The 15572-nt window shown below is 37.0% G+C and overlaps 1 protein-coding gene across 2 annotated transcripts in view; it reads right to left on the reverse strand.

Annotated features, from left to right (window-relative positions):
* Positions 1–2178: 2178 nt before the first annotated feature.
* LOC146673456 (uncharacterized) overlaps positions 2179–15572 on the reverse strand; it is a 73163-nt gene continuing 59769 nt past the window's right edge. For both annotated transcript variants that reach the window (XM_085402043.1, XM_085402044.1), the window contains exons 2-3: positions 3854–4183; positions 2179–3615 (exon numbers count right to left, since the gene is read on the reverse strand). In XM_085402043.1, coding sequence (XP_085258169.1) covers positions 3284–3615; positions 3854–4016 — 495 coding nt within the window. In that variant the 5' untranslated portion in view covers positions 4017–4183 and the 3' untranslated portion in view covers positions 2179–3283. The remainder of the gene's footprint in view (positions 3616–3853; positions 4184–15572) is intronic.

Genomic DNA, 15572 nt, shown 5'->3' on the forward strand with positions numbered 1-15572 from the left:
TGGAATGATACCATTATTTGAACATCACCTAATAAGACTGATTCAGGACAGACAATTAGTTATTTTAAACTTTTCTAGCAGTCCTTCACAAACAGGGAACAGTCTGTCTATTCTGTTGCCAGAGCCGCAAAATATATTCAATTCAATTCTGTTTCCAGATCATCTGTACACAACATAAAAGTTCAAATTTGACCCAGAAAGTGGTTTTTTTTTATCACAATAATTATAAAACTGCATGTATATGTTGTTTCACCAAGTCTGAAGGACACTAGTGTCCTCTGCATGCAACATGTTGTGCTGTAGTAAAGAATAGAAGCGGCACACGTTGAGCTTGTGTTAACTTCACAGCAAGAATGTTTATTCTTTACAACAGGATGTTGAAATCATCAAATTTCTCGAACAGTTTCTGCCTACCATTGCTGATTTGCATAAAAATGGTATGATTCAAAGTTTGAATGTATATATATAATGAGCACTGTAAAATGTTAGGTTCTTATATATAAAAAATGCAGAGAATTGACAAGTTAAAATCTGAAAAAAAGTATAATATTTAAGGACATCTTAATAATAAAAATGAAAAAAAATTACAAAAACTTTACATTGTAAAAAAGACTTAATGACATTTTCTGAACGTTGAATTTCACAATACTGCAAAATGAAATACTTGTATCAATATTTGTTATTTAAAGTTTTATTCACAAAATGAAGGAAAGGACATTTTCATTTATCTCTCATGCTTCACTATAGCAGTTGTCTCATTACCAACTGTAGCAGTAACACACACAAAAAAAAAAAAAAAATAACAGTAGAAAGTATTGGTCTTAGTGGAGGGCATCCAACACCCTCCACTCTGCTCAGCATCACCTGAAGAGTCCTGGGACTCTCAGTAAAGATGCTTTTCACTGATTTCAGCTCGGCTTTTAATACCATTATTCTAGACATTCTTTTAGACAAGCTGACAAACTTGGTCCATGTGCATTGATCAAAAACTTTCATACTGACTAATCACATGTCTCTCCAGAGTCTGAGCAATTATAAAAGACTACCCCCTATCCACCACCGCTTTAACATTCTGCCCTCTGGAAAAAAGTTCAGATCCATCGGGTGCAAAACCGACAGACTCAAGAACAGCTGCTACCTGGGCTGTCAGAACTCTTTATACAAATTAAGAGTGTGAGTAGACTTCTCCTATACAGTCATTCTGTCGCTACTATTGACTATATTGCTGCCATTCCCTGTGCAACATTTTGGAAGATGTGGAAATACCATCCCTATCCTTACTGGCCATAGCCCTCCCCCCCTTATTTATTTATTATATTTTATTATGATGCCCTTGTGTTTTTTCTTTTTTTATATATTATTTTTATATTATTTTTTTTATATTATTTTTTATATTATTTTTTATATATTATTTTCTTTACTTTTACACTTTTGTGGTCTTGCTACCTAATTTCACTTCAAGCAACTGTACAATGACAAAGTTGTTCTGAGTTATCCAAAAAGAACAAAATACTGAAGTTTCTAGTATTTCGATACTATTTTGACTCCAATATTTTGAAATCTGACTCTATGATTAGAATCATAACACAGAAATTATCTAATTTTTAGAACCATCTCAGATTTGCATCTCTTAAAAACATTTAGAGATATTACTGTATTTGCACTTTTCACTGGTCTTTCTTAACATCAGAATAAATAAATCACATTTAAATAAATATTTTTATGCAAATGTTTCTTTTTATATTCCAACATGATTTAGCATGAAAGCTGAATGAAAATGGAATTTCATACCTTTGACTAAGAAGTTTATTTTAAATGATTTAAAATTTAATTTTGCAAAAACAGGGCGTTTTGCAAAATTATGAAATTCAACTCAATTCTATTGATTGTCTTTGACAACTTTACTTTAGGATTTACTTTAGGATTAAAGACTAACATGGATATAAGCAGCTCATCAATGAGGTTTCATTAATTTGTAGTAATAATAATATTAAATGCATTTTTTAATGAAATTGCTGTATTTTATTTGTGAATACAGATTACCTTCATTTGTATATGTGACTGTAGGTGTCTTATTTGTGTATAAGTCAACATGGAGAGAAACAAACTGTGTTCCTCCAGGCTGTAAAACCTTGAAACTGATGAAGGTGAAAACAAAAACCTTGATTTAGTTTAGTTTAATCTTTAAACCTTTACAGCCACAGAAAACAAACGATTAAAGACTGAATTCAAGAAAAAAAACATTCACTACTGCTGTTTGCAAAACTTTATTAGCAATAACCAAAGTTACAGAGACAATAAATTAATAATATCTGACCTGGACTTGAAATGTTTATACTGCGGTAACAGACTGAAGCGTCTCCTTCATGGAAGGAAAAGTTCAAAGCTTCACAGATCAGAGAGGAAACCTCTGACTCTGCAGCTACATGGAAATAATTACCTTCACTTTGGTTTCATAACACTGTCCATCATAACATTTATTCAGCTGTAGCTGACCAGTGAGTCCTGAACAATGTCAGGCAGATTATTGATCGTCTATAATCGACAGTAATTCGTCTTTTCTTCATCACACACAGTGTTTGTGTTGTCAGTCGGTTCAGTATGTGTGACAGTAATTATACTGTAACAGCTGATCTCTACATGAGGATTAATTTGTGTTTCAAATCTCACAGAAAAAGTTTGATCTTACAGCCAAACCTGAAGTTATTCTGATACTGCAACATACGAGACACTGAACTCATAAATACTGTGTAAAATCAAACTGTGAACAACATGTTGTGTTGTGTGAAATTAGTTCACTCTGAAGAATTTGTGTGGAGAAACACAAAAAAGCATCTCTAAATTTTGTTTGATGTGTTTTGTTTGATAATAGGAACTCCCAGATGTTCATCATATAAGTGAGGAAGAAATATAAAGAACTTTTCAAAGATTTGCTTTGAACTTTTACACTGAGATGAACAGCTAACCTGGAAAGCTGAATAAATAGAGCCACTGTTTCTAATGTTAGACTGTAATATAGTAAATTGAAGGTGATATAATAGTCTAATGAGGTTTGATAATAATCAGAGAAATGCAAAATCAAAATGAAATCTAGACATGTTTGTCATCTGACAGAGTAAAATTGAGCATCCTCTGTTGGTGTTTGTTAGGATAATTACTGATTTTCAAAGAAAACATTGAAAATTCTCAAATTTGAACAGCAGAAACTGACAGACTGACAATCAGTCCAACAGATACAGCCTCTGTGCGTCCTCCTGCCTCCTTCCTTTTTTTAACAATTCAGTTATAAAACACCTTTCTGATGTTTTCTATAGATCAGAAAAACAACAACAACAACAGCAGCAACAAGAAGAACAGCACAAACTGACAGACCAACTTTCATTCCAACAGATCCATCCTCCTTCCCTTCATCCTCCTTCCCTCCATCCTCCTTCCCTCCATCCTCCTTCCCTCCATCCTCCTTCCCTTCATCCTCCTTCCCTCCATCCTCCTTCCCTCCATCCTCCTTCCCTTCATCCTCCTTCCCTCCATCCTCCTTCCCTTCATCCTCCTTCCCTCCATCCTCCTTCCCTCCAGCCTCCTTCCCTCCATCCTCTGTGTCTCCTCCTGGCTGACCTGCAGGTGAGAAACAGGTGTGAGGTGTCAGCTGTCAGGTAGGTGATGAGTGAAGAACAGAACAGAATCCATTTCCTCTTCAAACTGCTGTCAGACATTATCTACTGCACTCTGATCACATCACTCAGACCAGCTGCTTTCTACAAAGTCTCATCAACAACATCTTTAGAAACAAACATCAACAACCAGGAAGCAGCTTCACCTCTGATCACACACACACTCAACTCTACTCACTCACCTGGAGGATCAACAACACTCAGGGTGATGCTGAGGGCATTTTTTGTTCCACTCATGAGGACACGACACTCGTATGTTCCACTATCAGCAGTCGTCACATCCTTCAGAATCAAAGATACGTCTCCATCCTTCATCTGTCTGTCCTGCAGATCCACCCGGTTCATAAAAGATGGATGCTGTTTGGCAGGATCAAAGTGTCCATCTCGGTACAAAAGGACATATTTTTCCAGGCCAGTTTTGCTCCACTTTACAAGTCTGATTGTGATGTTGTTTGGAGTTCGACATGGGAGACTGACGTTCTGTCCAGACTCAGCTGTGATGATCTCCTTGCCTGAAAGAGGAAACAACACAGAGCAGAGAGGTTAAACGTTCAAGTACAAATGTTAGCTTCTATAGCAACCAGACAAACAGACAACGCACTTGCTCGAAATCCTTCTTGTAGCAGTGCTTGCACCTGGAATCCAATACCTTTGCCACAACTTGGACAGCACGTGGTTACGTACACCATGCCTTGTTTTCTGATGTACATGTTGAAGCACAGGGTCAGTAAATTGAAGATCCCTAGCTATAATAGCAGGATGCCTTGCCTCCTCAGGTATAGCTGCTCTACTGAGCCTACTTCCAACTTGTGACACACAATCCTCAAAGCTCATAGAGATTGCTGCTCTTCTTCTTCTTCACCCTCTCATTCTCATCTATGTATTCATTTGCCTTAACAGCATTAACTAAAATTGCCATTTTAATCTCTGGATCATTTGAAGAGACCTTTCCACTGCCAGGCTTCACTGAACAATTAATTTCTGGTTCAGAAAGACACTTTGGTCCTTTAAACCAGGAATCAGCCTTCAGAAAAGATTGTACCTCGACTCCCCTAGAAGCCAGATCAGCAGGATAACATGATGTACTAACATATTTCCACTGAGAAGGTTTGGACATTTTAAGCATCGCTGCCATCCGGTGTGCTACAAATATTTAACACTTTGAGGTTTCATTTGTGATATATTACAATACAGAGGTGTTATCAGTTCAAAAACTGATTCCTGCATTTGCAGCTCTTTTCTCCACATCTTATCCATTCTACTCACAACCAATGCAGCTGTCAATTCCATGCAAATCCCAAAAGTACATATGGGTGACAGATGAAAGAAATGAACATGTGTTTTAAAAAATTAATAAATGTTGCCTGCAATTATACTATGATTTCTGATATTTAGTAGTGGACCTTTTTCATAATTTAAAATTGGAACTTTTGTTTCATTTTGGTGTTTATACAGGAGAGATCAAATTAAAAATCACAGAATTAGAAACAAGGGGAAAGTGATGTTCTCACAACTCAATGTTTCACAAAGACTGCCTCACATGGAGCCAATAACCACGATCTCCTTTACGTTCAGCTACACTAACATCAGCATCAATGAGCATCATTACTCGGCATGTCGCTCTAATCAAACCACACTTAAAAACGCTCATGTTGAATCATTTGATCAGGTATTAGATGAGGTTTGAATCTGATCTGCTGATGTGAAGCTGAAAGCAGAAGTCACCTTCGCCAGCAGATCACAAACAGGAAAAGTGACCGGGGCGTTATCGTAAATAATGACGTTGCCTCTCATCTGTTCTGTCGTTCACAGAAGTCTCCTCAGTTACCGCAGCCACAAACGACGAGCTGAAAACATTTCAGCAGCCTCTGCGTGAAAACTTTCCCTGACTTCGTTGAGATTTCTCGGTTTTGTCGTTTCAGAGTGGACAGCAGCTTTTCTGCCTAAGTTTGGCTTCAGCCTCTGACGGTAAGATGGAAACTCTTTAACTGCTGAACAGCCTTTGAAATTTTCGTTCAGCGTAACCTTAAACAATTGTTGTTTTTTTCACAGCGTTATTATTTTAGTTCGATGTTTTGCGCTGGTTTTCATTTTAATTTGGTTTCAAATGGATAACACACGTTAACAATTTCCATACTAGTTTTCAGTCATGATTTAAATGTCATTTATATAATACTGGACTGTTTGGGAACATGAGAAGCGTGAAATTTACCATTGGACTTTTTTGTATAGTCCTCCTTCTTTGTAAGAGGCCACCTAAACGCGTACGACATGAATGGAAAGCCCGGTATCTGCTCTATGACTTTGTGGGGTAGCTCACTTAAGTCAAATGTTACATCAAATTAAGATACAGGCTGATTTTCACTTGTATTCCGTGTTTCTCCACATCGCCCCTCGTATTGTTTTTTGTTGTTGTTTGTTGTTTGTTTTATGATTATTACCTCTTATCAGTCCACGACTACGTCCGTGAAATTAAATGTTCCTGGTTTAAATGATAAAAACGCCACATTTAGGGCATGAAGGGGTTGATGGAGCCGGGATGGAACAGCTGTTTTAAATGTGACAGTTTTTTTTCTTTTTTTTTCTTTCTTTAAATATAACATTTGATGATGTTTTAACATTTTTTTTTATTAAAACGGTCTGAGTACGTTTATAACCAGGGTAACCTATGAGTAACCCAGGAACAGAGAAAATAGTCAGGGAGCATGTTTACCAGTATATAGGGAATAGAGAACGTAAAGGTTCGTTGTTGGAGTCTATCCCAGGTGTCAAGTGTGTCATTGTGTGTGGGTCAAATAAGTGACAATTGTTGCTCTGGGGAATCTTGAAACGGTACGTGTCATGTCTGTGTGTATTTTGTTTCTTTAAGTGAGAGTAATGACAGAGTTCTAGTTGGCCTTTGAAACTGTCATGAGAACAGGTTCCCACAGAGACAGACACTTGGTCATCTTTGAAACATCATGGGGGAATTTTGAAACTGCAGAAAAAACAGCATTTTGTACACAGAAGTAACAGAAAACAGACAGAGGTCAGAGGGTTTGCTATGATATGAGATCTGAACGATGCTGCAGTGTTTAGTACTGTCACTTCACAGCAAGAAAGTTCCTGAGTTAAATTTAGGCTGGGGCCCTTTCTGTGTGGCGTTTGAACCACTTTAGAGGATAAGAAGAGTGAGCTTCCTCCCACAGTGCAAAGACATGTTAACTGGTGATTCTAAATTGGCCAGGGATGCTAGATAGATAAAGTATTTAAGTGCAGAATAAACTGCGCTATAAATGTAAGGGTAAAGTGAAACGTGTAGCTAAAAACTCTTTGAGTGTCTTGTAAGACAAGGAACAAGTTAAATATTACACGCAAGTCCATCATCAAGTTAGAATTAGAATTATGTATTCTGAAGTTATTGGCTTTAAACTGAGTCTCTCACAAGTAACGCTCCCTTTGAATGCACAGACACGACTGTTAATATTAAGTTATTATTGCTGATTATACAAGGAAGAACACCAGACACCGACCACGCCCTAGAGGAGTGACAGTAAAGTGTTGCGTTTTCGTTTAGGTCTAACTTAACAATTGTCGTCATGATTAAAAGCTGTCGCAGAACCACGTAAACATTTATTCGATTCGATTTTCTTAAGAAAAGAAAAGCGTTTTTATTTTAATTTAATTTTTCATTCAGTTTCTCACGATGGTTTTCGGGATTCTTTTAAAAGTAATTAAAATGATATTAGGTGGATTCGCACCAGGACCTAAACATGGATCTTATGAGGGTTTTGTAACTTCATTTCATGCTATTATTTTCCCTTCCCTGAACAGTATTTTCCTCTCTCGTATATGCACTGCTATACTATATGCTTCATGTCCACGTACAGGAAATTAATATTTTTTTATTTTCTAAACCGCGAAAATTTCTTTTTTATTTATTTGTTTTCCAATTGACGATGTTTCTAAAACAAAAACGGAGAAAAATCTTCATCGAAGATAATATAAGCTGGATTCCATCATTAAAACAGGCCTTTGAAAAATTGCCAAATAATAATAAGAAGAAGAGCAAATCCGTTGTATCCTCAGCCTTATGTTATATTATTAAGATAAATAACAACTTGAATTGATTAAAATACATTTGTTATTATTATAAAAGTCCAGCTCACCTCCAGCAGCAAAAACCGAGACAAATACAAAGAGGACACTTTTGATCATTTTGCTGAGAAAAAACGAAGACCGTCGAGCTTGGCCTAGTTCATCTTACGAGTCTTCCAGTCGGTCTGCGTCCAAACAGGAACTAACTGGAGAGTGCTCTCATGACTGCTTGACTGATGCTGACAGTGGCCAATCAGCCTGCTGTGACTGTCACTTTTTTCTGCGTTAGCTGGAAGATTTGATTGGTCAGGAATGAAAATGAACCAAAACTTTTTAAAAGCGCAAAGTATTCTTCATCTAGACTTTATTTACAGGTTGTCTGAAATCGAAGATTTGAGGGGAAAAACAAAAAAAACCTTTTTTTTCTTTTTTTGTTTTCTTGTTTTCATCTTGTTACAGTCTCTGTTTCTTTTTTTCTTTTTTCCTGCAGAAGCAAATTAAGCTCCTAGCTGTTAGCCAAGATGCACAGAGAGAAGGATAAGGCCCAAGAAAGGGAAGGATGACCCAGGTGGAGGCCGCAAACTAAACGTGTCAATGAGGGATTTTTTAAAATTTCTTCTTCTTATATAATAACAATACTACTACTACTACTAATAATAATAATAATATTTTTAATCTATCTTCAAATAGTAAGAGGTTAGTATCGTTTCAAATGAACTCAGAGACTATGGGCTCAAAATGTGGTCATAAATATTTTGTACTTGTAAAAAAGATTTGTATGTGTAAAAAAGATTAAGTAATGTAATGTGATAACATAAAATAAATAAACAATAACAATAAGAATAATAATAATACATAAAATAACATCATTTCCTTTGGGGTTATTGAAGTATTCTGGTTCTGAGAACTATGCCGCAAGGTCTGTAAATGACAGCTGTTGGCTTTATGTTAAACATATAATTGTTTTATTCTGTATTTCTGCATTAAATTCTCTGTACATTCGTGGGTATGTTTGCTTTTTTTATTTGTAATGGAGGAGATCAGGATGTCTGTGTTCGACCTTTACTGTTTTATAATCATGGAGATACCGAGGGTAGCAGAGTAACCACGCAGTCAGTATTCTTATTATGATAACTGCAGCTACCTTTTGTTTACGGGATATTTGAGGAAAAAGTGAGTGCTGAATAAGTTAAAATTATTTGTGCTGGTTAAGTCCAAAAACACCCAATGAGAAGGATGTGCGACATCTGAAGATACGGGTTACGGATAATGAATGAATCTAGGCCCCAAACATTAAAAAACAAAACAAAAACAAAAAAACATGTGAAAGTGGTAATAGTCTAATAGTAATTTAAGGACAATAAATGTAATATTTATATAATCATTAGCATTTAGATTAAAAATAAAACTACATTTACTTTGCATAGAAGTGTAAATTAAATCAATTGTAGTAAATGTTCTGTAGATGAACGTAATAAAAATGATGATGTACCTAAAACAAATTATAAAGGACTACATGAACAGTGTTCTCGCATCTTTATGTGACTTTTGATCGGTTTAAAATGTTTTCTGTTCCTGCAAACCTAAAAATAAATAAATAAAATCATCAATCAAAAAATAAAATAAAACCAAACGTGAAAATCACCTAATTGTGTGTCTGTTTTATTTTCAGCAGTGTTTTGTAATGAGAAGAAGTAGTTCCTGTTATTTTATTTAAGGCCACTGTGTGATCAGAATAAAGCTGTAAGTATAATGTTTTCAATAAAGCGGACTAAGAAACGTTTTACAAACCCAGAGCAGAGGTGACTCAGCAGGGTTACAGCGAGCTAAAACTCATATTTAGTTACAGAGCAGGGGTGAAAACTGGACATGCTTTTACAGAACAGAACATGTTTCACAGAGACGCTTTAATTAAGTGTCTGAATGTCAAGTATGGTAAATGGCCTGTATTTGTATAGCGCTTTACTAGTCCCTAAGGACCCCAAAGCGCTTTACACATCCAGTCATCCACCCATTCACACACTGGTGATGGCAAGCTGACACTGACTGGGCGCACAATGTAGCGCACTGGGGTGTACTAACACAGGCGAGGCTGCCGGACACTGGCGCCACCGGCCCTCTGACCACCACCAGTCACAACTGGTAGACAACTTGCCCAAGGACACAACGACCGAGACTGTCCAAGCCGGGGCTCGAACCGGCAACCTTCCGATTACAAGGCGAACTCCCACGCCCCGTATAGAGACAATATTATTATTTACCAGAACCATAACTGAGCCATAAGGAGCTAAATTAGGCCCAGATTAGTCAAAGATAGAAAGCTATAATAAAGACTGCCGTCTGTGGCTCAGAAGGATGAACAGAAAGTGTGAGTCATAAACAAATGAGTTTAAGCAAATGTTCTTTGTTGGCTTGTCCCACTTGAAAATGAAACTTGTTGGGTCTAAAATGGCCACTCAGATTGTGAGGAAGCAGAGAAAAACAAAATGGAGGTTTGAAGCTGTTTTGTAGTCACAGAAAAAGATGAACAGTAGTTCGTTCTCTTCTATTTCAGGGAAGGCATTGTTTGTATTTGAGCAGGACAACACAAAACCACAAACTGCAGCTATTACAACAGCATGACTTTCTCTGAGAAGAGTAGAACCAGCAGCTGTTTCCATTATCTACGGCTCATCGCTGTGTTTCAAAAGAAGCTTCATGAGGGGGCGGTGGGGGCAAAGTTATGCTTCACAGCATAAACCACAATATGTGACAGTTTGATCAAGTTAAACAGAAGGTCTTACAAGGTGCACATAACATGTTTAGTTATAACAGACAGCTTCCTGCACTTAGTCTCATTAGTTTTCTTCTAAGATCCAGGAGTCTGCATGATGTGCTTTGTGTTCTAAAGTTAAAGGTAAATAAATCATATGTTTATGATTTAACATATCACATAAATCATATGTTAACCTTGTTTATTTTTATTTGATTAAACCCCAAAAATTCTAACAGACAGCTGGTGCTTAGAATAAAGTTGAATAAATATTAAAAAGAGATGATGTAATCATTTATGTACAGGCTGCTTGATCAACCACAGGTGTAGTAATCACTGCTGGCGCGTGGGCCAACCAATGGCGTAGATTTGGCATGGACGGAAGGGACATGTCCCCACCAATATCCAGCGATTATTAAATTGTCCCACCAATAATTTGATCTCTTCGAGTAAAGAAAAACAACCCGATAGAAAGAAAAAAACGATCTGTTAACGTCTCATTCACCCAGCGGTGCAGAAAGAGTTAAATTACGTTCTCTACTTGAGTCCTACCTCATGTGACAAATTATTAAATTGGAATTCAAAAATGAATTTACAAATGCACATTTTATTCTACAATTCATTATTTAAGCACAGCTTTTTATTTCGATGCGCGTGGCTCTTGTGGTCCTCTGTAGCACTCGTGCAATTGTTTGTGTTATGTCAGCTGTCCAAAGCAAGCACGCATGAGTTTTCTCTTTCAATCCTGCTTTTCTTAACCCTGAGTACGGACACTGAAGGAGGAATTTCAGTTAACATAATTTGAAGTGGCAAAGCTGAATGAACTGTATAGTTTCTACAGTGGCCCCCGCACTGTGGACAGGATTTATATAAAACATTAATATATAAAACATTGTCATTAAGTCACAGAAGGAGACACAAAGAGCAGGCATATCATGCAGGGAGTAGTTAACCCTGAGAGGAGATGCTGTGAAGGTCAAAGGTCAGATGAAAACCAAGCTCCTCTGCTGCCACCTGCTGGCTCTAATCTTTCTGCGGCAGATGCTTTTATACACCCTGGTGCTACATATGACATATTTAACAGACAAACATAGGACTATGTGAAGTGCAATGTACAAAAATTGCAAAAAAACAAAAACAAAAAAAAAACAAGACAATGTAAGACTAGACAGAACAGGACGACACAGACACAATGTCAAGACATTTCTTATACTTCACTTCTTATGGAATCAGAACGATGCCACCTTGAAACGAAACCGGAAAAAAATATTGAAACCGAAAAAAAATATTGTAACTGAAATAAATGTACTGAAAAATCTTGTATTGAAACCGAAAAAAAAATTGATAGTGAAAAACAATTAATTGAAACTGTAATTTTTTTGTTTTCGCTTACAATTTTTTTTTTTCGGTTTCAATCCATTTTTCGGTTTCAATCTATGTTTTTTCGGTTTCAAACCAATTTTCAGTTTCAATCTGCTGGCACTGTTTTGGCGTCCGGGGGCGCGCTGGGGGGCGGGGATTCCGACCCGCATGTATTTGCATATATTATAATGCTGACCAATGACTGGAGAAAACACTGACGACGCGGCTGCGGTCACGGACAAACTCGCACGTGTCTGTTCGGGAATGGCAGATGCCGAGAGGTCCAGCGTTTACATTACCGACTATTTCAAAGTGACAGCCTGAGGTGTTCTTCAGTAAATTGGACTACCGGACAGGAGGACCTGAGGCCCCACCGCATTATTTTTGGTAAGTTAAATGTGTTTGTAAACTAATCCGTAATTTAGGTCCTTAGCTAGCTACCTAAGGACCTAGCTAGCTAAAATGAGCACTCGGCTGTCGGGGAAACTTGTTTTGTAAAGTTCGTTTAGCTAACCCGTGCAGGTGAATGAATTTACCCTGACTAAAGAAATCAAGAGAAACGCACCGGGCTGCTCAGTGACTAACCACGGTTACTGTACTTTTATTATAGTAGTATTATACTGTAAGAGCAACAGGCTGGACTCTGCTTCTGCTCCTGTGCAGAGCTGATTATTAAATATGTGCAAACAGCAGTCTGAACCTCGACTGAAACCTGCTCCATCATCTCATCTTTGCAGATGTCCATTTATAAAGCATCAACAACTCAAAGGTAAACATGATATTAGAAAATGTGTTAGTAAGGCCTTTAAAACAAATAAAAAAAAATAAACAGCTGTCGGCAGAACTGTAGAACTGAACAACTTCAGATCCCGAGTGTGTGAGGACAGAGAAGGATCAGCTCTATTTCAGTTTTGAGAGATAAACTTTATATTTCAGTTTGTGATGATTCTGTTCTGTTTGTGATTACAGGAGCCGTCCTCAGATTCAGACCTCAGCACCACCCAGTGACAGCAGACAGATCATCCTATATCTTCAATCTTTGTAGTAACTCCAAAATTAACTGAAGAAAACAGTACAAAGGTTAAAGCACCACATGTGCTGTCAGTGAAAGCTGCAGCTGTTTTATTGATAAATTTAAAGACAAAAAGTCAAAAGGATTAATCACCCCTGTAACTGTGTCACAATACATCAGCATTAACAGTACCTCAGTTTGGTGTTTCAGAAAACTGCTGATCTCAGACCTGCACAACTTCTGTTTTAAACACTGAATGTACTCAGCTACATGAAGAGCACATGATGTTTTCTCTGACACAATTAAATAAAACCTGATTAAAGTCAAAGGTTGTTACTTGTATTTGAACTAAAAACTTGTGATCTGGAATTCTTTCACTGTTTTTTGACAATAGTGTTATTTATCATAAAGTAATTCAGAGTCATTCATACCAGAGTAACCAGTGAGCACAACATATATTTAACTTTCTACAGGACTTAAAGCTATTACTATAGCTTATAGCTATTACTTACCTGCACTACTGTATAGTTCTGTGTAAATAATCATTCTGTACATATGATAATTTTTAATCCTACAACTGTTTATAACTTGCATAGTTCACATTTCTGTATAACTTTATATCTCAGATTTCTGTATAGTTTTTTTTATTTCATATTTATATCCTGTTCATAGCCTGTACATAGTTTGTACTCACTACAGCCTGTACATACTTATAGTTATAGAATATTCTTAACATACTTCATACCATGTACATTGTAACATACCATAATAGACCCATTTCTGTAATATACTTACATATCTATATTATTGCTAATATATATTGTAATATATCTATATCATGGCTAAAGCACTTCTGGATGGATGCAAACTGCATTTCGTTGCCCTGTACCTGTGCATGTGCAATGACAACAAAGTTGAATTCTATTCTATTATATTATGTAAAAGTCCAGACCCTCTGAGGATTATCTGAGTACTTCTAACATTACACAAAGCAAAGGTCTCCATCAGTGTTCATGAAATGCTGGGTTTATCCTTCTTGTGAGGGAGCTGCTGGTGAAGATCACGAGCCCTGCTTGATCCCGGCGACGAGTTTCAGTCTTCCTGGTGTTTCTGAAATGATGCCTCTCACTGTGGGTCAACAGAACTTCTGGCACAGGACAGCTGTAATGAAAGAAATTGAAGAAGTTTTGAAAAAAAAAAATCTTGGAAATGCCCTAAATGTGAGAAGCAGATTTTGTATTTACTTTTCTTTTGCCAATCAAGATAACAAAGTATAATTTTCACCATACAATTACTAACCTTGTCATCTCCTGCACTGTCTGTTTTGGGCTCTGGGCTCGTCCTTCCCAGCGCTCATGAGACTGTTTTGATGCACTGTGGTATGAGGTGCTAACCTGTTGACAGTGTTGGGAAGGTTAATTTTAAAATGTATTCCACCAAAGATTATAGAAGTAATGTATTCTGAATACTTTACAACTACATGAATGTACTATTGCTGTTAGGGGTGGGGGAAAAAATCGATACTGTGTAGTATCGTGATATTTTGTTTGCTAATAATGTATCGATACAGGGACAGCAGAAATCGATATTTTGTTACAAAAAAGGTTTTTGTGCTCTGACTTCAGAGCATGTTGATCAGCTCCTTTTTCTGAGCAAGAATCCTGACATTCCTTCACTGTCCAAATGTGTTTAACTTTTTTTTGGCAGCAATAAACATGACAGTTTACTTATTTTAATTTAAGACATGTTTCATTTTAATTAAGTTTAAAACTTTTTTATTTAATGTAAAATTATATTTTGTTTTAATTTACTTTCAAATTCTTCAGTTGCTGAAGGGGCTGCATAGTTTTCATAAATTCCATAGTTCAGAATAGCTATAATTGTACCAGATGGTTGCATTCAGTTAAGTTGGACTAGACTGTAATACAAACCGTTCAGTTTGTCAACAATAAAACTGACTGAAATGAGAGAAAGACTGAGTGTGAGAATTTGATATTAGATAAAATGAATATTGATAAAGTTTACCTTTATGTACAGAATTTGAATATCGCAAAATATTTTTAAAAAATTGCAATAATATCGTATCGTGCGTCGAGTATTGTGATAATATCGTATCGTGAGTTGTATGGTGATTCCCACCTCTAATTGCTGTGTGATTTATTACTATTACTGAAGGCTACTCGCCATACCAATACCAACTAGATGTTAAAATCTTAATATAAATGAGTAACAGTAGGTGGACATTAGGTAAGGCTGCACTTTTTGCAGCGATCTCGTGTAGAAAACTATTCAGCACGTATATAAAACAGGTCAGCGGCTCCGAACCGTAGTAAAGGGACCTCTGGCTGATACGTCGGGTTCGTGTCGGGCTCGTAGCTGAAAACTAGCTTTACTTTGTTGTCTGGGTCAAGTTTGCTAGCGAGAGACAGAGAGAGGCGTTGAAAGGCTGCTTAATGTTTCGGAGGAAAACACGAACACGGTGTACAGTCGAGTCTTAACAGCTTACTTACAGCTGGGCTCGTCAGGCACTCTTTTTGGCTTTAGTGGTTATTATTATATTTACATGCTTCCAGCTCCCGTTTCTGCTCCGTGACAGCTCGTACTTTTCCTTTTTCTCCCTCCTCGCTCACAGACACATAACGTGTATGGCAGTCCATTCTCCCTGCAGCACTGCCCATGAGGCTACATTGTTTAGGGC

Source organism: Rhamphochromis longiceps, linkage group LG3, assembly GCF_057381845.1.
Source record: "Rhamphochromis longiceps isolate RC_006_pf linkage group LG3, R_longiceps_female_GT1.1, whole genome shotgun sequence".
NCBI classification, from domain to species: domain Eukaryota; kingdom Metazoa; phylum Chordata; class Actinopteri; order Cichliformes; family Cichlidae; genus Rhamphochromis; species Rhamphochromis longiceps.